The sequence below is a fragment of the Myotis myotis genome, unplaced genomic scaffold, assembly GCF_014108235.1.
Source record: "Myotis myotis isolate mMyoMyo1 unplaced genomic scaffold, mMyoMyo1.p scaffold_m19_p_9, whole genome shotgun sequence".
In the NCBI taxonomy this organism is placed as follows: domain Eukaryota; kingdom Metazoa; phylum Chordata; class Mammalia; order Chiroptera; family Vespertilionidae; genus Myotis; species Myotis myotis.
In genome coordinates this window covers 64066350-64091220 of record NW_023416401.1, presented here as the reverse complement: position 1 = coordinate 64091220, position 24871 = coordinate 64066350, and the positions used below count along the sequence as shown (strand labels likewise).

The 24871-nt window shown below is 43.4% G+C and overlaps 1 protein-coding gene and 1 pseudogene across 7 annotated transcripts in view; both read right to left on the bottom strand.

The window, feature by feature from the left end:
* ATRN (attractin) overlaps positions 1–11503 on the bottom strand; it is a 157240-nt gene extending 145737 nt beyond the window's left edge. For 4 of the 7 annotated variants that reach the window (XM_036323422.1, XM_036323417.1, XM_036323419.1 and 1 more), the window contains exon 1: positions 11060–11503. In XM_036323422.1, coding sequence (XP_036179315.1) covers positions 11060–11430 — 371 coding nt within the window. In that variant the 5' untranslated portion in view covers positions 11431–11503. Of the gene's footprint in view, positions 1–9796; positions 9829–11059 lie in introns of those variants that run through there. The other 3 variants (XM_036323421.1, XM_036323420.1, XR_004970097.1) reach the window with 2 other exon arrangements.
* On the bottom strand, positions 1895–6928 carry LOC118663614 (annotated as a pseudogene).
* Positions 11504–24871: the final 13368 nt, after the last annotated feature.

The following is a 24871-nucleotide window of genomic DNA, read 5'->3' as shown; positions in this document are numbered from 1 at the left end:
TTTTTAAAGCACAAATGCATGAATATCAAACAAAAGGAGGGGAAATTTGTCTAATTTTATAGTACAGAGTCAAATTAAATCCCTATTTTAATATACATTGATCCCAAAATTAAATGTCATTTTTTATTTGTGTATAAATCATGCTTTTCCTTACACATTAATTTAAAATACATTAAACATGTACCAACATGTTAAACAGGGAAAAGGTCAAATTTTTTATATTGTGAATGTCATTACAAATTATATTTCAAATCTATGTTATGATTTTTAAAAAATTACTTTTTACTCTATTTAAAAGTATCTTATAAAAAACAGGATGCAGCCCTAGTTGGTGTGCTCAATTGTCAGAGTATCAGCCCATGCATCAAAGGGTCCTGGGTTTGATTCTCAGTCAAGGGCATGCACCTCAGTTGTAGGTTCAATCCCTGGCCCTGGCCCCTGGTCAGGGCACCAGCAGAAGGCAACCGATCGATGTGTCTCTTTCACACTGATGTTTCTTTTCTCTCTTTCTCTCTCTCTCTCTCTCTCTCTCTCTCTCTCTCTCTCTCTCTCTCTCTCTTCCCCCCCCCCGCCCCTTTTCTACCTCCATTTCACTTTCTCTAAAAATCAATGGACCCCTAGCTGGTTTGGCTCAGTGGATAGAGCATCAGCCTGTGGACTGAAGGGTCCTGGGTTCGATTCCAGTCAAGGTCACATGCCCAGTTTGCAGGCTCGAGGCCCAGTAGGGGGCATGCAGGAGACAACTAGTCAATGATTCTCTCTCCCTCTCCCTTCTTCTCTGAAATCAATAAAAATAAAAACAATAAAATAAAATCAATGGAAAAAATATCCTCAGGTGAGGATTAACAACAATAAGAAAAAACACAGGGTGCATTTTTTAGCCCTGGCTGGGTGTCTCAGTTGTTTGGAGCATCGTCCTATACACTGAAAGGTTGCAGGTTCCATTCCTGGTCAGGGCACATACCTAGGATGAGGGTTTGATACCATCAGGGCACATATGGGAGACAACCAATCACTGTTTCTTTCTCTCATTGATGTTTCTCTCTCTCACTCTTGCCCTTCCTCTCTTTCTAAAAATTAACTAAAAAGGAAAAAGAAAACATATCCTTGAGTAAGGATTTAAAAAAAAAAAAAAAACAGGATTCATTTTTAAAGATGACCTTTTAATTTATAAGAGAGTCCATAAGAGTATACATTTTTCCGAAAGGATCTGTGAATCAAAAATATAGGAAACACTGGTGAAGAGAGGTGACTTTTGTGTGTCTTAACAGCAGCTGATAAAATGTCAGCCCCTAATGGTTAGATTTATTAATAAACAAATGAGAAAATTCTTAATTAGCAAGCAAAAAGGACCAAGAGGAAATAATTTTAAAATTCATTCAACTTAATTACAGTACAATGTTAATCTCAAATTCTAAAAGAATAAATTCAGCCATCGAAAATTCAACCATGACTAAAATTAACTTCTATAAGTGAAAGACAGAATTCTAGATGAGAAAACATGTAAATAAATAGCTAGAGTTGGCCCAACAGGTGTGGCATCTACCCAGGAAGCAAGGGATTGCCAGATCGATTTCTGATCAAGGCACATGCCCAGATTGCGGGTTCCACCCCCAGTAGGGGGCGTGCAGGCAGCTGATAGATGATGTTCCTCTCTTCTCTTGTCAATGTTTCTATCTCTCTATCCCTCTCCTTTTCTCTCGGAAAAAAAAAAAAATCAATAAAAACATATTTTCAGCCCTACCTGGTTTGGCTCAGCGGATAGAGCATCGGCCTGCGGACTCAAGGGTCCCAGGTTCGATTCCAGTCAAGTGCATGTACCTTGGTTGCAGGCACATCCCCAGTGGGGAGTGTGCAGGAGGCAGCTGATCGATGTTTCTCTCTCATCGATGTTTCTAACTCTCTATCCCTCTCCCTTTCTCTCTGTAAAAATCAACAAAATATATTTTTTTAAAAACATATTTTTAAAAATAAACAGAGTTGAAGTTCACTCAAAATATAACTTGAAAAAACAGAAAACTTAAATTAAAAATTGAAAAGATAAAAATGAAAGCAGGCTTCCAAGTGCTAAAAGAAAAGCAATTAAAGGGATATGACATCACTAAAACAAGGAGAAAGAAAAAAACAAGGCAAATATAAGAAAGTCGCCCTAAGGAGAAAAAATTAGAAAAAGGCTAATAATAACGGGCTAGTTTGAAAGAATAGGGAGAAAAAGGGAAAACTGAAGGAAGAAAGTAACAAAATGAAGGATTAGAGTAGGACATAATATACTAGTAGGGATGTGAGTCACTTTTGCCACAATGCGTTTGGGAAATCACAGAAGTAGGAAACAAGTTTCCTAACAGATTAGTGGCTGATAAATTTTCAGATACAATTATTCTGAAAAGTACTACAGTTTCATTTCAGTTTTAGAAACAAGATTATGTGAAAGAGAGAAAATAGTATGATTTCATATTGTTCAGCCACAGTTCCAGGTAACTACTTTTATATTTAATTCTCAAGATAAAGATAACCTATAAATTTATTGAATCAGTTAATCATAGTTAGAAAAAAATGTTTAGACCATAAACATACTCTGCTTTTCTCCTATATATTTCTGTCCTCTATACTGTAGTAAATAAAAAAATATTTGCTCATCTTGGGAACCTTCTGCAGAGATAAAGTTTAAATGTCAGATATCTGCTTTCAGACATATATTAAGACATTCATGCTCAACTTTTCTTTTTACTCAATAACCATATATTATCTTTTCAGATAAGTAAACTCTATCTTCCAGGAATCAACCAAAACCTTTAAATGTCTATTATGTAAGTATTTTACATAAAGTTAAGGATGCTTCCAATATAGCATAATTTCACACAATGCACACATATCTGTTTGCTTCCTCCCATCATCCTCTCTGTTCCCCCATTACAAAATCAGGAGATGAATAACTGCCATTCAATGACTTGGCTCTACTAGACTGAAACTCAACACAGGACAATCCTCACTGTAGTAATCTCAAAGAGCCAGTATAATGCATTCTACCTAAAGGGTCTCTCACAAATCCTTGTAATGATAGAGTGAATTCCTAATAAACTGGAGATCAGCATTCTGTTACTTGATATAATATTTTCCAGAACATTCCCAATTTTCATCATCAATAATTAGTATTCACCAAATGGCACGTTCTAAGAATACACAGCAATGTCACTATTTTCACCTGCCCAGCAGTGGCCCCACTTTCTGGTAACATAACATGTGTTTTCCTTTCTCCTTCCTTGCTCCCCTTTCTCAATTCATGCCATCTAATGAAGCTGAACTTCATCCTCCACTCCCAGAGCAGGTACTCAACTCAGGAGGATGCTAAGCCAGTTTGACTTAGCCTACCTGAGAGTGAGGCCGGTAAAAAGCAGAGCAAAGTAAAGGGATGGAGAGAGTAAGAACAACTGGTCCACTGGATTCAGCCATGCATGAAGCCAACAATATCCCCATTGACTTTTCTGTCACATAAACCTGTAAATCTCACCTGACCAGCGTGACTCGGTGGGTGAGCACTGACCTATGAACCATGAGGATGCCCAGGTTGCAGGGTCGATCCCCAGTGTACAGGAGACAGCCAATCAATGATTCTCTCTCATCACCGATGTTTCTCTCTCTCCCTTTCCCCTCCTCTCTGAAATCCATAAAAACATATTAAAAACAAACAGTAAATCTCTCATCTTTTTCTCTTAAGCTTGTATAAGTTGGGTGTCTGTCACTAAAAGAACTTAGACAGAAATCATATCCAATACAATTTACAAACAGAATGACAATTACTGAGCCCTCAATTATAAAATTGGCTTAACAGGGCTGAGATACAGGGCAGTGAGAACAGTCTCATCTCCAGCTGGTAGTTGGCAATCCCAGTTAAGCAGTATCAAAGAAACAAACTACAACTATTGGCTATGGTAACTTAGGGTTCAGATCATATGCCCATCAAAATTGGAACACTGAAAGACTTGGGAGGAAAATATCAGGAATTTAGACCATGTTATCAACACCAAAAGCATTAAGGCCCAAAGTCCTTGGTATGGAATATACAGACTTTCATGATCTGGCCCTACGTCCCTCTGCACGTTAGAAATTATTCTATATTGTAAGGGACAGGAAATTCAACACTAACTGCCATAAGAAATGTAGTACCTCACAAAACTGAAAAGTACATTCAGGCAAGTCTTGATCCAGAAATTCAGAGTCATCAGGTCTCCGACTCCACTTCTCTGACATCCTCCCTCCTCTAGAAGTTGCTCAGATCTCAGGGGGGCTCCTATCACAACAGCAATGCTACCAGCTATGATAGTTGTAAGTTCCACAGCCTCACCACATAGAGGGCAGATGACAAAGCATCTGCTTCATAAACACCCATAGAGAGGCCTCTAGCAAGTTCTGAGATTCACTCTGATTGAGTCATCTTAGATTACTGCCTACCTCAAAACAATCACTGCAGCCAGAGACTGGAATGAACTGACGGCTTAGCGAGGTCAAGGATGCACACTGAAGCTGAAGGTTTTTTAGGAAAGGCAGAGGGAAAGCCATTATCACCTTCCAAGGCACCCCTCACAAGTTATACTCTAACAACTATCTATGTTGAATTCTCTAAGTGTTGTGGTTTGAACTACATCCCCCACAAAAAAATATATATATATTTTGAAGTCCTAACCCCGAGTACATGTGAATGTGACCTCATGTACAAATGGTCTTTGCAGATGTACTCAAGTTACTAGTAAAATGTACTCAAGCCATATATCCAATAAGACTGGCATCCTTATAAAAAGAGAAGACAAACAGGGAGAATGTCATGAGAATGAAATGATGGAGGCAGACACTGAAATGATGTACCTGCATGCCAAGGAATGCCCAGGGTTGCTGGCAATTCCATAAACTAAGAGGAAGGCAAGGAACAGATTCTCCTTTATTCAGTGAAAGTATGGCCCCACCAAGACTTTCATTTCAGATTTCTGACCTCCAGAACTGTGCAATTAGATTTCTGTTGTTTTAAACCACCCATTTTGTAACACTTTGTTACCACAAAACTAGGAAACTAATACCCTAATAAGTGTTTAACAGTTCATGATTCTGTCTTTGCACAAGCTCTTTGCTCCTTCTGAAATACCCTTCTCCCCCACTAGTATTCATGTTTCACTATTCACACTAAACTTCTCAGATCCGTCCAAAATGTCTTCTTCTCTGTATACCTTCCATCCGAGCCCTCAAAAGGTTAGTCTCTCCACCACATATTAACCCTGCACCACATCCTGCCTGTATTTTTATTATTGCCTGTGCACTTAGCTGCTTTTCAGAATTATGAGCTCTCCAATGGGAAAGCAGGGCATGATTCTTACCCACATTCATATGTTCAAGGCATGCACATAACCTAATACATAATAGTCACTCATTCAGTAGCTATCTATGAATTAAACAGGTTGATAACTCATCTCAAAAGAAGATAAACAGGTATGATTTTGGAGAATTTGCTATTACAGATTATAGAGAACTGAAGATGGGCCTTGGGGTAGAATCTATATAAGTAGAGAAGAATGTGGGGCAGGGAGGCGGAATAGTGCTGAATTAACAAATATGCAGGAAAACTAAAAAGTGGAAGAATTTGTTTAGGAAAAAAGACAGTGTATAGGGCAGTGGGAGCCTTCTGTTGACAGTCAATTTACAGTTAAGAGGAGTGGGGAAAAAAAAAGAGATTTAGATAGTGACACATATTTTCAGGGGATTATGTGACAAAGTGTAGAATGGACTCTGGAAGTGCAAGAAACCAGTCAGGGTATAACAGAGGCAGGTTAGCAATGAGGTAAAGGACCACGTACACTAGAATGGCAACAGGAGAAATGGAAATGAAAAATTTCTAAGGCTTTAGAAAAGAGAGAAGAAAGAGCAATGAATTACTCTTAAATATTGACTGTTGTTTATCTAAAGTCAGATTTGCTACTGAAATAAGAAAGTGCAAAGGAAAAGGCTATTATTTCAATGAGGATAAAAAGTTTGATCTTACACATGGCTCACTCTGAAATGACATTAAAAGATCCCAGTAAAGATGCCCAGCAAACAGTAGAAAATAAGACAATGAAGTTTAGGAGAAACAGAAGGACAAAAGATATATGGCAGTCATATAGGCAAAAATGACTTTTGGGGGCCAGTTTTATAACTTTATTCTAAAATCAGCAGTTAGTTCTCAACCATATTAACTGTAGATTTTTTAAAGTGGGGATGGGTACTTAGGTAACCAACATATAGAGCTTGTTTGGTGAATCTTCATCCTCATTATATTTTCTGGACAACCACACCTGAGTACAGTATGGGACATTTCTTACTCCTTTAGCCCAAACAGCTTTGTTGAGCCTGGTGTCAATGCATACATCTAGAGTTCCCATTTCCTTCATGGTAAATTTCCCAATCTCTTTAAGCCTGAGGGGAACACTTCTTAAAACCCACTCCATGGGTGGGCTTGTGAATACTGATAGTATATTCTCTGGTCACTACCTTGTTGATGGCAGAACGGTCTTTCTTCTACTCTCCACCCTTCTTTATGGGAGCCATTCTGCCAGGCCCAAGTTGGAAAAGAAGCTCAAGGTGTTTCTCAAAGGATTTAGGTCAGCCCTTCCACAGAATGTTCATAAAAGGTGACTGGACTCAGAAAAAATGAAAGGTCAAATGGTACAATGGAAAGCAAGGGTTTGGGAATTAGACAAGGCCTGAGTTCAAACCACAATTGTTTATAAGTTGGGCAAGTAATTTCAATATATACTCACCTATGAAATGGGAATACCTTTAATCTAAAGATTACAAGGAGTAATTCCTAAAAGGTACTTAACACAACACCTGGAAAAAATGGATGCTAGAAAAATGGTGATAGCTGCTGCTGTGACTACTACTAGTAGTTACTGTATATGCCAGGCACAAAACAGATCTCTCTCTCTCTCTCTCTCTCTCTCTATATATATATATATATATGTATGTATGTATGTATATATATACACACACACACACACACACATACAAGAGGCCCGGTGCACGAAATTCATGCATGGGTAGGGTCCCTAGGCCTGGCTGGCGATCAGGGCCGATTGGGGCCTTCCAGCTGCTGGCCGGGGCCTTCCTTCGTTCCTCGCCGCCCCCTGGTGGTCAGCACACATCATAGCGAGCGATCGAACTCCCAAAAGACACTTTGCATATTAGCCTTTTATATATATATATATATATATATATATATATATATATGCCTAAGTGACCGAACGACCAGTAGACCGGTTGCTATGATAAGCACTGACCACCAGGGGGCAAATGCTCAACGCAGGAGCTGCCCCCTGGTGGTCAGTGCTCTCCCACAGTGGGAGCACTGCTCAGCTGACTGACAGGTGCCAGACACAGGGCTTACAGCTGGCCGCCACAGCCTGGAGACCGCAGCAGAGTGGCAGCGAGCCTACTGAGCAGCGGTGGCAGGCACAGCAGGGCCAGGATGAGCAGGAGCAGCAAACAGGAGTGGCCGGTGGCGCTGGACTGCCAGTTTTGGCCTGATCCCCACAGGCCACGCCAAGGGACCCCACCAGTGCACGAATCTGTGCACCGGGCCTCTAGGATTAAATAACTGCCTACTTCTTTTCTTTTTCTTCTATAGAAGGTAGCTCAACATCATGGGTAACTACAAGGCTCCAATTCACTAGGTTATTCTATTCTATCCTCCCAAAAGTTTTGTATAGCAAGAATTTTAAAAAATTAAATGCATGCCCTAACCGGTTTGGCTCAGTGGATAGAGCGTCGACCTGCAGACCAAGAGGTCCCAGGTTCGATTCCGGTCAGAGGCATGTGCCTTGGTTGCGGGCACATCCCCAGTGGGAGGTGTGCAGGAGGCAGCTGATCGATGTTTCTGACTCTCTATCCCTCTCCCTTCCTCTCTGTAAAAAATCAATAAAATATTTTTTTAAAAATTAAATGCATATTAATTTCATAAATGGACTTAATATCTTTATTCTCTAACTTGATATTTATCTTCCAAAAAAATATTTCTATGGTGATGTCACAAGTAGAAAAAGAAGATCACTGAATTATAAAGATTCACATAAAAATGAATGAAAGTGGTACTGCTTTAGAAATCACCCACAAAGATTCCAGTTATTTTTATTACAATGGCACCATTAACTTTATTCTCTGCAATTAATCATTTTTGTAGCATCTTTCATTTGGGGAAAAAAATCAAGTGATATTCTAACTACAACCACACAAAAATCCAAATTTTATACAATACTGTCAGAGTTGTCCTGAAGATTAAATGAAACAATGTATAAGAAAATGCTTGACCAGGTCCCTGGTATTTAATATGCACTCAGTGATAACTTCAGTAAAATCTAATCCTCTTATTATCCTACATTCCTTTCAATTGATGAAAGAGTCCTTATAATAGCAATTATAACATGGGATTTATGGAACTAAAAAGCTTTGAAAAACACACCAACTTGATGCCAATACAAACCAGAAAGGTCTCCATTTTAATATCTCTTAGTTTAACAACAAGGAGGTTTATAAGTTAAATCAAGATACATACCACTATAATCAAAACCAGTACTTCACTCTTCCCCTAAAAATAATCCTTCAACTAAAACTTAAAAAGCTTTTTTAAAGGTCAGAGACATAAGTTCCTCTCACTTTCATTTCTAAAGATGCAAATGCCAGAAGCCCACAAAATATAATAAAATTTATCAAAGTCAAAGGAAAGGACACTGACAATAGCTCAAACTGGCTCAAATGCAGTGTCCACAATAACCAGGGGAGCCCCTTCACTCAAGTGTGACACCATCCGAGACAACCAGTGTCAGGACTGCCTGTGCCCCATAACAAGTGATTCTTCTCTAATCCTCTGGACTTGCTATGTGAACACTCAGATCTGCTCTCTCTCCCTGGAAATCTCCTTCATATGTAGATAACGCGAATGCTTACACCTGTCCTACCAGTTGGATACCCTGAAAGCATCTCAGTGTGTGAAAAATTAAACATTTCCGGTCCGTTCCTCCTGTGTCCCTGCGTGTCTTAATGGCATCACTATCTTCTCAATAGCCCAAAATAGAATCTAGTTTTCTTCCCCTCAGCATCCCCCCCTCTCTTCCCAAAAGCAAATCAGTTTCAAAGTAAGATCTGTCACTTACCTCTACAATACCACTCAGGACCTATCTCATATCCTATCTCTGGTTAGGCTGTCCTGACCCACACTAACTGTTCCCACCTAGTTGCCCACCATCGCTCATGCTGAAAGTGAGTCCACCGACTGACTGTACAGACTGATCTTGCTATGCATCCCCCTCCCCACACTACAGTCCCCCGCTGCCTACCATGGCATGCCAGATTTTCAGAACTTGAAAGAACTTTCCTCTGATCCAACCAACCATACATTCACTTGATCGTGGAAGCTCCCCAAATTCAAAATGCTCTAGCCTCGCCTTCAAGGCCATTCCTGCTCAAGACCATTACCATCTAAAAAGCCTGTAATGTCGTGAAAACAAGACCATTCCACTGTTCACAGGCTAAAAGTCAAAATTCTCAATCCAACCAACAGGGATCCATCCACATGACCTGGCCCCTGCCTATCTCCCCAGTCTTGCCAGATCCCAACTCAAAGTCATTATCCAGTTGCTAAACTTCCCATTCCTAAGTAAAGTCCTCTCTTTGTCCCCTGCTCTTCACTTGCACAGCCTTACGCAAAATACTAAACTGATTATTGGATAAGTCTTTTCTTTCAATTATACAGTTACTTGTTAACAGCCTGTTTCCTTACCGGAATGTAAGATCCATGAAAGCAGGGACCCTGTCTATCTTGTTTTTCGTATTTCCTCACTCCTCCACATCTGAGATCAAAAGTGTTCAATAGAGCCCTGGCCAGGTGGCTCCACTGGTTGGAGCGACGTCCCATACACTCAATGTTTCGGGCTGGATTCCAAGTCAGGGCACATACCTGGGCTGTGGGTTCCATCCCTAGTTGGGACGCATACAGGAGGCAACCGATCGATGTTTCTCACATTGATGTTTCTCTCCCTCACCCTTCCTGTCTCTCTAAAATCAATAAAAACATATCCTCCGGCAAGAATGATTTGGTTTTTTTAAGTGTTCAGTAAATACCTACCAAACGGCATGGGGGACTCCGTAGCCCCCCTATGACTAGGGCTATTTGTGTACATGTCTTGTTCTTGCTATATCCCAAACGCCTTGTGAACTAGGCCAAAGTCTGGCTAGTCTATCTGTATGCATTATCTGGAAATCCTTGCACAACTGAAGCAAATAATAGATAACTACTAATTAATTAACGAGTGATCTCTCCAAGAGGTACTGCCCTGAACCAGGCCAACTCAGAACTCCATAGTCCCCAGAAATCAGGGCCAACAGGAACCTCCTCCGATGCCCTCCCGAACCGACAGACAGACGGTGTTCCAGCCTGCGGCTCCCAGGGAGCTTCAAAGGGCTCCTTTCCTCACTTTCCTTTAGCCAGCAACCATTGGTTCTTCTATCTCGAATATCTCGCAATCCTGCCCTTCCTACCTCCAGCCACCAAATCGCGTCCAGGGCCCTCTCCGTGCAGAGCGCCGCCTCCCCCGCCCCCCCCCCCCCCAGCAGTCTGGGGGCTCAGCAGGCCCTCGGGGACAAGGGGCTGCTGGAACCGAGTGTGTAAGTAAGACTGGCTCCCCTTTCCACCTTTGCTTTCACACCTCGCTTATCCCCAAGAGGCCCCGTGTCACGGACGGGCTTTGATACATTTGGGGACCCTAAGCTTTTTTGTTGTTGTTCCAAGGTGGCTCGCCGCACCCCAACCCCTTCGGGGTACCCCCACCTCCGCCTCGAACCTTGTCATCGCCCGGTACAGGAAGACCCCAGGCCCCAGACGACCACCTCCCCGGAACCAAATGGTCCTCCAACACCGTGGGGCGGCCCGGCCCGGCCTCCCCACTTTCCGTCTGGCATCCCCCTCGGGCCCGCAGCCGCCTCGAGCGCCCCCGAGCCCGCACCCCGTGCTGGGCCCGGCCCTCCAGCACCGCCTTCCACTCACCTGAAGCGGCCCCCGCAGTGCTGGCACTGCTCGCCCACCCAGCCGGAGGGGCAGACGCACTGGCCGGTACCGGGGTGGCAGCGGCCGCCGTTGACGCACGGCCGGTCACACTCCTTGGCCTCGGTGGCGACCGAGCCCGAAACCACGGCCGCTGCCGCCGCGGCCTCGGCGGCCCAGGGCAGCAGCAGCAGAGGCGGGAGCAGCAGCAGCAGCAGCGGGCGCGGGAGGCGCAGCCCGGCCCCCGGCCCCGGTCCCCCGGCCCCGGGCGCGCTCCGGTCTCGGAGCCGCCCGCCGTGCCTGCCCGCGGGCGCTGTCGTCGCCGCCGTCCGCCTCCTCAGCCTCGCCTCAGTCGCCGCCGCCGCCGCCACCATCTTCCCGGGGCTGAGACGGCGCCCCGCGAACACATACACACGGCGCGGCCGGCTCCGCTGCGCCTGGCCCTGCGGGGCGGGGCTGCGCGGACGGTGGCTCCGGCGGCCCATCCCGGGGGCGGAGCCAGAGCCGCGCGGCCGGCGAGGCGGACGCGGGCACGCGTGCGTGTGCGGGCGCCCGTCCGCGGGCGGTCGGCCCCCGGGATCCTGGTCGCCCGGGTCGGACCCTGAGTGTGGGGCTCCCTGAGCCCCCGCGTCCCCCCGCCGCCGGGGCCCGGAACGAAGGCCCCCTAGCGGGCTGGTCTCTGCGCTTCGCCCAGGAAGGCGGCCGAGGGGGAGCAGCCCCGAAGCGCCCGGTTCCCTGGCTGCCTGGGAGCCGGCCGATCGCTGGCCCAGCCGGGCCGTGTGCAGCGCGACCCTCGCGGAGACCACGGCGCCGGCCTCGCTCCGTCCCGACTCTCACTGCGGAGTAGAAAGGGCGCGGGAGGCTGCGTCGCGCGCTGTGCGGGGCGAGGTGCTGCCTTCGAGCCTCCGCTTGCTCCTCTGTAACAGGGATAGCGAAATAACACGTGTGTTAGGAGCCCAGCGAATAGGCTGTGCTCGGTCAACGCCTCATAGACGGAACGAGTGCACACACCTTTGATTCAGGCCGATCCAGTAGCTGACTAGCGGATCAGACCCCCTTCTGTGGGGGAAGATTGGGGTTATCTTATCTCCCATTATTTGCCCTCCGATCATCCCGAAGAGGGGGCAGCATAAAATCAGGGAGAGGAGCACCCTCAGCCAGCGCAAGTCCGCCTGTAGGCCCCTTCTTGTCCGTTTATTATGTTGATGGCCCCCCCTGTGAAACATGCTCCCCGGCAGTATGACCTGTGTGGTCCCTGACCTTGGAATCCGAACGACCTCTGTCTCAACCAACAGAAGAGGGTGGCAGAGGTGACCATGTGCCGGTTACAGATCTGAGCTTTAAGAGCACCTGGCTTGATGATGAGCTCTTGGCAATTCTGAGCTGCTCCCCCCACCCCCTCTTCGACCTTGCTATAGAGCAGTGGTTCTCAACCTTGGCTGCACATTAGAATCACCTGGGAATTTTTGTAAAATCCTGATTTCTGCCGGAGCCGGTTTGGCTCAGCGGATAGAGCGTCGACCTGCGGACTGAAGGGTCCCAGGTTCGATTCCGGTCAAGGGCATGTACCTGGGTTGCGGGCACATCCCCAGTGGGGAGTGTGCAGGAGGCAGCTGATCGATGTTTCTCTCTCATCGATGTTTCTGACTCTCTGTCTCTCTTCCTTCCTCTCTGTAAAGAATCAATAAAATATATTTAATTTTGAAAAAAAATAAAATAAAATCCTGATTTCTGGGCCTCGTCCTCCGGAAATTCTGTTTCTTTGTTACGGGGTGGGGCCACAACATTAGTAACAAAGAAACAGAATTTCTGGAGAATGAGGCCCAGAAATCAGGATTTTTTTAAAAAGATTCCCAGGTGATTCTAATGTGCAGCCAAGGTTGAGAACCACTGCTATAGAAAGATGATATTGGGGGAAAAGTAGGGACCCAGTTATCACCAAGAACTGAGACCCCAGACACATGAACCTGCCAGATCCATCCCAACTGAGTGACCAGCCATGGAGGGAAGAAGCCAACTAGGTGGTTCCAGGTAGCTGGGCCGTTCCTCATAACCTGGGACAGAGACAAGTCCCTCCTCCCCTGCCTTATCCAAAGTCCTAAGACAGGATCAAGTGGCTGCTGTTTTAAGCCTCTATGTTTTAGAGGTTTGTTACTCAGCGATAGATCACCAGAAGTGGAATCAGACTTTGCCTTCACTCCCCACAGCAAAACGGAACCCAGGCTGTGAACTTGCACATTATTTCACCAAACGCTCCTGGATAACCAAATGGTTTGCCTACACGGAAGAGCAATACAGCTGCCCTTGAACCTTGATGCAACATTCTCTTTCTTGTTTCCTTAATCTACTCCCTCCTTTTGTTTTTTTCCTTCACCTCCAAATGTTCTCAAATTATCTTTTCCTTAAACAAAACAAACAAAATCTAACCTTGACCTATGAAGGAAAGTATTGCTATCTTCTTTCTCCTTTAGTATTGTTGTCAAAGAGTTTCCTACATTTCTTATCTGTGTGGCATATTAAAGATAGTTGCAAATTCTTTAACACTCCTTCCATGGAGAAATGGGGACTAATCACCTTCCCCCGTCCCCCACCCCCAATTCCTTGACTCTGGACTGGACTTAGTGTTTGCTTAACCAATAGACTATGGTGGAAGTGCTGGGACTTTTGAGTCGAGGTCATACAAAGTTTTGCAGCTTCCTTCTCAGTGTCTTGGAACACTTGCTCTGGGGCAATCCAGCTGCCAGAAAAGAAGTTCAGCTACTTATTCTGAGACTCCCATACTATGAGGAAGCCAACCCCAGCCTCTCAACTATTTGAGTCTTCCCAGTTGAGGCCCCAGACACTTGTGAAGCAGAGAAGTATCATCTCTGCTGAACTCACCCCAAATTACAGATTTGAGCAAAATAAATAAGTGTACTTGTTTCAGCCACTAAGTTTTGGGACAGTTTGAGACAGCAATAGATTACCAAAATACTCTGTAACTTGCTTCCTGCGAAGACAAGAATAAGTCTTATGAGATAAACTTAGATTAAGAATGGCGATATACAATGGACACAAGACACTTTGGGGAGTGGGGAGTGAGGGGGGTAAGGAAGGCTGGGGGAAGGTCAACGGGGAGAAAATAAAAGGAGACATATGTACTACTATCTTTAATACTTTAAACAATAAAATAAAATTTAAAAAAAGAATGGCGATTGAAAGGGCGAGGACTACGCCCTCCACCTTGCCCCAGGATAAGGGCTACGCCCTCCACCTTGCCCCAGGGTAAGGGCTATGCCCTCCATCTTAACTTGGCCATGTGCTCAGCAAGCTTCTTCCCGGAAGATAGTCAAGGGAAGTGCACGCCATCACTATGACCACATCCTGTGTAATGAGACACCGACTCGCGCCTGGCCAATCGGCAGGGCCCACAGTCTTTTCTCCTCCCCTTACCCCAACCCCCTATAAAAGCTCTCTCCACACAGAGTTTTCTCTCTCTCGGCCACTGGAGCTTACCGTTGCATCGGTGAGTGTGGCAGGGGAGCCAAACCTAGGTTTGAAATGAATGACTCTTTGCTTTTGCATCGGACTCGCTGGCTCCCTGTGGGTTCTTGGGAATCATGAAATCTGGGCACAACAGCGATATAATTATGTATACATTTTTATGCCCTAACCAGTTTGGCTCAGTGGATAGAGCATCGGCCTGCGGACTTAAGGGTCCTGGGTTCGATTCCGGTCAAGGGCATGTACCTTGGTTGCGGGCACATCCCCAGTGGGGAGTGTGCAGGAGGCAGCTGATCGATGTTTCTCTCTCATCGATGTTTCTAACTCTCTATCCCTCTCCTTCCTCTCTGTAAAAAATCAATAAAATATATTTAAAATTAATTATGTATACATTTTTAATGTACAACTAATCGTCTATATATATATAATACGAAGTGGGTTCTGATCTTATTGGCCAGTTGCTCCTCATGGAAGAAGTCACTGCAGCTCCAGAAGTATTTCTGTTGGACTCCTCATGCCTTATCACTAAGGTTTTGTGGCTTTTCTACCTGAAATTCCATGCCACCTTCTTCTCTACTAATCCTTATCAAGATGGCCACTTCCAGGTCCTAGAAACTTTAATGCCAATGGCAAAGAATTCCTAGCCTTCGCTCTGGAAATGCTCTAAGTCCAGACTCTAAATAAGAGTCCTCACCAACTGCATGGCCAAGGAGGTTTGCATGCACTATGATAGTTTGAAAGTACCTCTGCCAGTGTGTGTGTGTGTGTGTGTGTGTGTGTGTGTGCGCGTGTGTGTGTGTGTGTGTGTGTTTTATAATCTTCAAGGATGTGTCTTTATTTATTTTACATATAGAGAGAGAAACACTGATCAGTTGCCTCCCACACGCGCCCCAACTGGGGATTGAACCTGAACCTAGGTATGTCCCCTGACTGGAAATTCAACCCAAAACCTTTTTAATGTACAGGACGATGCTCCAACCAACTGAGTCACAGGGCTGTGTGTGTGTGTGTTTACTCAAGAAAAGCATTCTCTCTGTGAGGCCCTTTTGCTCTCTCTGATTCCATGTAATCATTTTTTGTATCTTTGCTTGCATCATCTCAAGGTCATGGACATGGATGGGTTTTATAATCCTTGGTTTTTACTCATGCAGTGTCTTAGGTCAGTTTCTCTAGAAGCAGAGCCTGACACAGGGTTTGAGTGCATACTTTATTGGGCGTGCTCTCAGGAGACAGGCAATGAAGAAAGCAGGACAGAGCAGGAAAGGAAGCTAAGCAAGGATGTGGCCTTATCTGGAGTTTAGCTTCAGCCTGATCCTATGGAGAGCCCTGGATCATGAGTTGTACCATGGAGTTGATCTCACCTTGAAACAAAAAGGCCAGCATTTTGTACACATATATCATTAGTAGCCAACACTCAGCAGTAAAAAGGATTCGGTAAAAGAAATTTAGGAGAGGAATCAGTAGCCTGCTATACAACAAATATTTATTGAGCAATAGAGAGCAAAGATGAATACTACCCTGGTAAAAACCTATCTGATCAGCTGTCTAACCTTTCCTAACCATCAATAGATCTTATACTTTCAGTCTACGTAGAACAAAGCAATTTCCTGATTGCAGCTGTCAGGTTCTCACCTACCCTATATTGTCTGTGAAAAAGGCTGATCCTGAAAGTTTGAAACAAACACAACTGAGAGGATTCTAGATAGCAATGGAGCTCCACTGGGTAGCAGCTCCCATGTGAGGTGTAAGTCAGCTTACAAACATGATCCTAATAGTTCTTGGCAGGCTCTATAGCAGTGGTTCTCAACCTTCCTAATGCCGGACCCTTTAATACAGTTCCTCATGTTGTGGGGACCCCCAACCATAAAATTATTTTCGTTGCTACTTCATAACTGTAATTTTGCTACTGTTATGCATCATAATGTAAATATCTGATATGCAGGATGTATTTTCATTGTTACAAATTGAACATAATTAAAGCATAGTGATTACTCACAAAAACAATATGTAATTATATATGTGTTTTCCGATGGTCTTAGGCAACCCCTGTGAAAGGGTCGTTCGACCCCCAAAGGGGTCGCGACCCACAGGTTGAAAACCGCTGCTCTACAGGAAAGTGCTTAGGGGATCTTTGCCCTGGGAGCACAGGGTTAGTCCCCTGAGTTGTTGGCAGAGCTCCTGGTGGCCTCCATAGACAAGCCCCACAAAAACAGGAAGTAGCCTTTATATCAGCTCAAGGGACAAGACCTTGGGAAGAGATCACCAATTTAAAGGCAGAGCACTTGCCCTAGCTGGTTTGACCCAGTGGATAGGGTGTTGGCCTGTGGACCGAACAGTCCCGGGTTCAATTCAGGTCAGATCATGTACCTGGGTTGCAGGCCCTGGTTGGGGTGTGCGCATGTGGGAGGCAGCCAATATTACGCATACAAGAGACTTATTGGGGAAATGTCTATGAATGATAAAGGGGAAGGAAGCAGAAAAAGGCAGGGAGAGGATAGAGACTGGAATAAAAATTGACAGCTGTGAAGAAAAGGGGGAGGAAGGATTGGTTAAGAAGAGTCTCAAACTACAGTATAGCTCCAAGAAAGGCTTGTCCAGGCCAATGAGGAGGACTGGAACCAGAGTTGCCAGTTGGGGTAGCCTTTCATCTCACAGGAATGAGCCTGCATTAATGCAAATGTGGTGGTAGAGCCACAGGGATAGCAGATCATCTGCCAGTCAATTCAATGCCCCACAGCAAGAGACCAGAACGATGCATTTTCATGGCTACTATACATGGCAATATTCCTTTTCACCACCTCCCTGGAGATGAATGGGATGGCTTCTCAGTCAGTGTCCCCTCTAGACATCTTACCTTTCACAAGTTAGATGCACAGCCCTGGCTTGGCTGATTTGTTTGAAAGCTAGACAGGCAGCTTTATACTGAATAAGCCCCAGGTTTCTTGGGTAATTCACTGGAAAAGAAAGAGGGATTCCAGGGGAAAACACTGGATTTCCTCCTATTAAGGACAGATCAGTGTTCTAATTTTTGTTGTTGCTGTTGTTAATCCTCACCAGAGGATATTTTTTTCCCATTGCTTTTCAGAGAGAGTGGAAGGAAGGGATTGGAGGGAGGGACACACACACACACATACACTGGTTGCCTCTTGCACGCACCCGACCCAAGGCTGGGGAGCGAACCTGCCACCTTTCAGTGAGGGGAAGGGGTGGGATGGGCAGGGGTGATGCTCTAACCACTGAGCCACCAGCCAGGGCAGTGTGTTCTAATTTTTTATTAAAGAAATAGGAATTGACCATACTATATCCCAACTAATGAGTTTGTACATTACTAATTATATAAGAAAAGAAAGTCTGAAATAGAAGCTAGAAAAGACTTTATAATTCAAGTTATAGTTAACTATTGAACTAAAAGCAATGTGGTGCTTTTTAAAAATGTCCACACATTCCTTAATATGCCCTTTAAATGTTGGAGTTTAGTTCAATTCCTGATGAGTGCATATGCCCAGGTTTCAGGCCCTTTCTAGCCCTTTCTAAGAAGGCCAGATTTATTACTCACTTCTAACAAATAGAATGTTATGGAATTATGCTATGTGACCTCTGTGGCTAGGTCATACAAAGGATAACTCTCTCTCTCTTTCTCCTCCCTTCCTCTCTTTTCACTTGCTTTGGAGGAAGCCAGCCATCATGTAATGAAGACATTTCAGCAGCCTGTGGAGAGCTTCCCAAGTGGGGAGGGACTGAGGCCTCCTACTAAGAGCCAGCACAAACTTGCCATCAAGGCTTCAGATGACAGTGGACTTGGCCAATATTTTGACTGTGACCTCATGAAAGACCTTGAGCCTGAATAGCCTAGTAAAGCTGCCCTTGAATTTATGACCCATAGAAACTGTGAGAATAGCCCAGCCCGCATGGCTGAGTGGTTGAGCATGGACTTATGAACCATGAGGTCACAGTTCGATTCCTGGTCAGTGCACATGTCCAGGTTGCAGGCTAGATTCCCAGTGTGGGGCAAGCAGGAGACATCCGATCAATGATTCTCTCTCATCATTGATGTTTCTATCTCTCTCTCCCTCTCCCTTCCTCTCTGATATCAGGGTTTTTTTTAAAACTGAGAATTATTAATTGTTATAGGTCCCTGAATTTGGGAGTAATTTGTCTCATAGTAATAGATAACAACAAGAGTTTGGAAGTCCACCTACATGCGCCCAACACCATGACAGAAGATATTAATTCTGAGACAATATGGCAAACCCACGGAAGATGTCCATTTCCTTCTTTCCTTCTTTGGCTCATAGACAAGCCATTTCCTCCTCAAGCTAACTTCCATCAAAGCCCACTGTCCTGGTGCCACCAGAATCCCCATCTCTATTTCTAGTGCTTACCTAAGGCCCTGATACAGACTGCCACAAGTGTTGTGATCAAGGCTCGTGAGGCCTACACAGAAGTCCCCATCTCATGTTGCTACCCAGCCACTGGCACCAACTCTCATTATCTGAGACGTCACTGGCAGCAACACAGCCTTCATTACTGCAAATTGGTTCTTGCATACACTTGTTCTGTGACTATGGCAGGAACCCCAAGATGGGGGATGGTGGCAGGTAACCCTGTGGGCAGAACCAGCTGACCTAAAGCCTGGGCTGTGACTAAAGGTGTGGCCCAGATTGCAGTGTTTACCAAGTTAAACAGGCTGAAGCCACCTCAGCATATCAAAAATGGCTCAAGGCTTACCAATGAACCCTGCAAGCCAGGGCCAAGGGCATTAATTATGAACAAGGTTCATTAATTAAGGAAAAAAAGAAAGCAAACCTTCAGGAAGTCCATGAGTCAGAGTCCTAGGCTTGGGACAGCTTTGAAGTCTGTGCCTATTGCCAGTGGTGTGGTCCCCACCCTCACCGCTAGCATGAAGCCCTCAGGCCCCTTCTCTCATATGCATTTCAAGGGAGGCTACAGCTTTTTTTTTTTTTTTTCATGTGGAAAGTTCCCACAGAGTTGCCAGGGCTCAGACTTTGTCTCATACTGGCAAGAAAGCTTCAACAATTTTATATTAGTTTAGGTGCCCCCAAAAGAAAGCCCTATGGCAAGGATTCAAGGTCAATATGGGTCTTAACCACGGGAAGCAGGTGGAGAGTAGGGAAGTAAGACCTGGAAGGGAAGAGAAGTCAATACTTATCAAGCTAGTTACTGATGTGAGCAATCAGAACTTAATTCCACAGGGGGAATTATGGGAAATGGTATAGGACACATGCCTTAGAGGCAAGGGGGCCAGAATATTTAGGGGTATTTATACACCAAATCCAGTCAGTTATTATGGAGGGGAGTGGTGTTAATTACTGTGGAGACCAACACAGACATGCAGATATTGGTTGATCAACCTGTTGTTTATTGGTCATCTAGCTGTGAACTGTGCATTCATATCCTTTGATCATTTTTCTTTTCTTTTTAAAATATATTTTTATTGATTTCAGAGAGGAAGGGGAAGGGGAAGAGAGAGAGAGATAGAAACATCAATGAGAAAGAAACATCAATCGGCTGCCTCCTGCATGCCCCCTACTGGGGATCAAGCCCACAACTGGGCATATGCCCCAACCTGAATTAAGCCTGTGACCTCTTGGTGCATAGGACGATGAGGGCATACTTATTTTTAATGTAGATGAATTTAACCATCTTTTCTTTTTTCTTTTTGTATTTCTTTTTTTTAACCATCTTTTCTTTATAGTCTGCCTTTTTTGTCTTGTTTAAGAAATTCTTTCCTACCTTGAGGTAATTAAGATGATAATTTACTAGGCATTTTTGCTTTTTTTACATAGTCTTTAATCCAACTAGAAATCATTTATATGATGATGCAATATAGGAAGTCAATACTTCATTTTTATCATGGAAAACATCAAACATATACAAACACAGAATAATATAATGAACCCAGTTTCAATAATTATTAACTTATTTCAGTTGACCATTGGTGTGTAAAATATTATCCCAACTTCACAAATTAAAACTAATAAACATTTGTTATCTCACACAATTTTTGTAGGTCAGGATTTCAGAAGTGACTTACCTGAGTGGTTCTGACCCAGGCTCTGTCATGAGGCTGCAGTCCAGCTGGGCTGCAGTCATCTGAAGCCTCACTTAACTGGGGCTAAAGGACCTGCTCCAAGGTGACTCTCGCCTATGGCTGGTAAGATGTTGGCAGAGGCAACTGTTTCTTGCCACATGGACCTTTCCATAGAGCTGCTGGAGTGTCCTCATGGAATGGTGGCTGGCCTCCCCCAGAACAAATGATCCAAAAAAGAATAACGTGGAAGTTTCAATAACCTTTATGATGCGGTGTTGGGAGACACACAAGAATGTGTGTCCACTGTATTCATTAGAAACAAGTCACTACATCACCCCCACAAGGGAAGGGAAATTAGGCTCTACCTTTTAAAAAAAGGAATGTCAAAATAGTGAATGTTTTAAAAATCAGCACATAACTCGTGGGTAATATCATTTCAACTATGCCTCCATCCACTCTTCCTTACCAACTGCATTATTTTGAAGGAAATTGCAGACATCATAGTATTTGATATAGAAGTACTCCAATGTGAATTTCTAAAAGATATTCTCTGAAGAAATGTCGTAACCACAATACCATTATCACACAAAAAGTTAACAATAAAACAATAATTCCTTAATATCCTGTTAGCATTCAAACTTCCTTATTCTCTCTCTCTCTCTCTCTCTCTCTCTCTCTCTCTCTCTCTCTCTCTCTCTCTCTCTCTTTTTCTCTCTCATCTCTGTGCAGACCTCCGTATCCTCGCAGGCTCACCTGCCTCTTAATTAAGCCTACATCAGTTCTGCACAGGCTCCAGTCAGCCTCACACAGCTGCTCCCAGTCATGTTCTCAGGGATTCTGTTTCATGCTGCAAGGTGGGATCTGTTTGGCACCCAGGCATGCACAACCCAAGAGTGCCAGGAATTTAATATTCTTTGAGGCAAACTTTGACCAATAGAGACTGAGAAACAATGGACAACTGCTTTGGTTATGGAGTCCAGGGGGCTTGCTGCTTAGGGTGTTCTACTCAAGAACAAGACGTGGTTGTCAGGTAGTTTTATTTATTTGCAGCAAGTAAAGGAGACAGGGGATTCACATCCAACACTCTGTAGGCCCGAGGGGAGGCTTAGCCATTGCTTACATACACTATTTAAATTAATTGACTTCTTTGCAGTTGGCTACACTTATCAGGTTGGGTTCCTGTCAAGCTCATCCCATTTAAAGCTGTGTCTGCAAAATACTGTGCTACATTTTAACATTTAGCAAGCATAGCATTTAGTAAGAACCACCCAGACCTTGAGATCCTTGGTCTATCTAACACTTTCCCTTTCATCCCCAGATCAGCAGTCCTAAGACACAGTATATGCAGCCTCTAAGAAGGGCTAGGCATTAAGGAATTACTTGATCATGCTTCCTGTATTGGCTTTGCCCGCTTCTGTTTCACTTAGTGTCCCTCCGTCCTGCTCCCTGAGGCTGCATTCCTCAGTAGTCTGGGCAGACAGCTTTTTTGTTTTGTTTTGTTTAAATCAGGTTATGCTTTCTGGAGGACCTTGGCTAGGAAACAGTTGCTTCCAAACAAAGTGCACACTTTGCATTTGACTTTTTGTCTTGTAGGGCTCTTTGATCTATAGGTTCCATGCCCTCCCATTTCTTTTCCTTTGTAACTATTTGGTTACCATAATAAATCATACTGTTTGTTCTGAGGAGTTTACCACATTACAGATTTCCCTGCTCTCTCTTACTAAGGTGCTGTTTATCATGCTGTCTTTTCCCTATTATTTCCTAACCGATTGTTAGATCTAGAATCTTGATCAGATTGAGCTTTGAATGTTTGGCAAGAATACATCATGGTGATATTAATTGCATCACATCAGGAGATGCAATGTCTGTTTGCCTCTTCATGATTTTAAGATTGATAAGTTCAGGGGCAGTCATTATAATCCATGTATTATAAACTTCCCACCAGTCTTTCACCTAAAGATTTTTAGTAGCCAAAGTTAATCATGCCCTAGAACTGTACTGTCCGGTACAATAGCAACTAGCCACATGTGGTTATTTAAATTTAATGAAAATTGAATAAAATTAAATTCCTTAGTCACACTAGCCACATTTTTTAAAAATACAATTTTATTGATTTCAGAGAGGAAGGGAGAAGGAGGGAGAGATAGAAACATCAATGATGAGAGAGAATCATTGATCAGCTGCCTCCAGCACACCCCACATTGGGGACTGAAGCAGAAACCCGGGCATGTACACTGACCAGGAATCAAACTGTGACCTCCTGGTTCATAGGTTGACGATCAACTACTGAGCCACCCTGGCTGGGCACTAGCCACATTTGAAGTGCTCAATAGCTAGTGGCTTTTGTATTGAACAATGCAAATATAGAATATTTCCATCATCGTAGAAAGTTGCATTAGACAAAACTAGCCTAGAACCATTATTTTATTTTTATTCTAAATGTATAATTTCAAGTATTTCATCCTAAATCTATCATCCTTTATACATTATTAGCTGTAATTGTTCTATAAAGAATCATATTCCCTCATCGACTATTTAGTTACCCTGAGGTATAGTTTCTATAGTAAAAGCTGTAAAAATGCTTATTTGCCTTTATTTGCAAGTATTCAGAATAATGAGAGTATTTCTTGGCATCCTTGGCATCCTCCAAAGTGGATCAAAGCTTTTGGGTTTTTGGGTTTTTTTTATTGTTTTCAAGATCATTATGAACTGATGAATAATGTATTTAATGTCTTTCAGTTCATTGTAATTACCGTTCTTATTGATGCTCAAATTTTCCCATTTGATAGTTTGGTTCCTACCGTAATGTTTTATAGGTTTTTTCATTTCCAATATGAGATGTATCAGGCTTTTCATGCACATTTTCTGCCCCATGGAATCAGACATTTCTTCAAATGGCCCTGGTTCCTTTTAGAGAAAAATGGCATGCTTATTCCTAGTGAGTTGGTTGTTCTATTTTATTTTTTTTAAAGTATAAAGAACTAGAAAATAATCTTTTTTAAAGAAAATACATCCTTGATAATATAAAAAATAACTCTTACCATTTGCAACTGCATGGATGGACCTAGAGCAGTGATGGCGAACCTTTTGAGCTCAGCGTGTCAGCATTTTGAATAACCCTAACTTAACTCTGGTGCCGTGTCACATATAGAAATTTTTTGATATTTGCAACCATAGTAAAACAAAGATTTATATTTTTGATATTTATTTTATATATTTAAATGCCATTTAACAAAGAAAAATCAACCAAAAAAATGAGTTTGCATGTCACCTCTGATCTCGTGTCATAGGTTTGCCATCACTGACCTAGAGAATATTAGGCTAAGCGAAATAAGTCATTCAGAGAAAGACAAATATCACATGATCTCACTCATATGTGGAATCTAACAAACCAAATAAACTGGTAATCGAAAATAGACCCAGAGACATAGAAGCATGATCAGACTGTTGAACCTCAAAGGGAAGGCAAGGGAGGGTGGGTGGGAAGAGATCAACCAATGCACTTGTATGCATAGATGCGTAACCCCTGGACACAGACAATGGAATGGCGAGGACCTGGTGGGTGGGGCAGGGATGGGATCCGGCTGGAAAAGGTTAATGGGGGGGAAAGGAGGACCTATGTAATACTTTCAACAATAAAGTTTAAAAAGAAAATACATTTTAGCTTCAAACTAATATTCCAGGTTAAGACTTAGGACTACAAAGTTTTGCTTAACTTCTTTGATTTCATGTTTGTATCTCTTTTCTACTGGACTGATATTCCTGGTTCCTAAGGTTATCAACATAAGTACTCACTTTCTTTGTCTTATAATGCCTATAATAACTTCATTCAGCTGTGCCCATAATGTATTAATTATTAAATATCTTGAATATCACCCTTGCTTTATGATCTACAAATTCTGTAAATTAATTTTCCTCTGCCAGAATTTCCTCATTTAAGGGAATTGCTATTCTCCTACCACCCATGATGTAATGAACCTGTCAGGCAAGGAACTTGGCCTCCCCTTCCATTGGAGTGAAAAATACTAATGGGATATGAGAGAATCAACACCCCAAGGGTGAACTTTGGCCAGTGCAAGATAAGAAACAGAGAGAAACCAGTGAATAGTCTTCTTTCACTTTCACCCCTCAATGGGCCATTTCAAGACCTGGTCGGTTTGCATAACTTTTTAGGAAGACTCCTGTGTAACTAAGCAACCCGATATGTTTCCTTTTCTTTTTCTTTCTTTTCTTTTTTTTAAATCCTCACCCAAGGGCTTTTTTAAAATATATTTTTATTG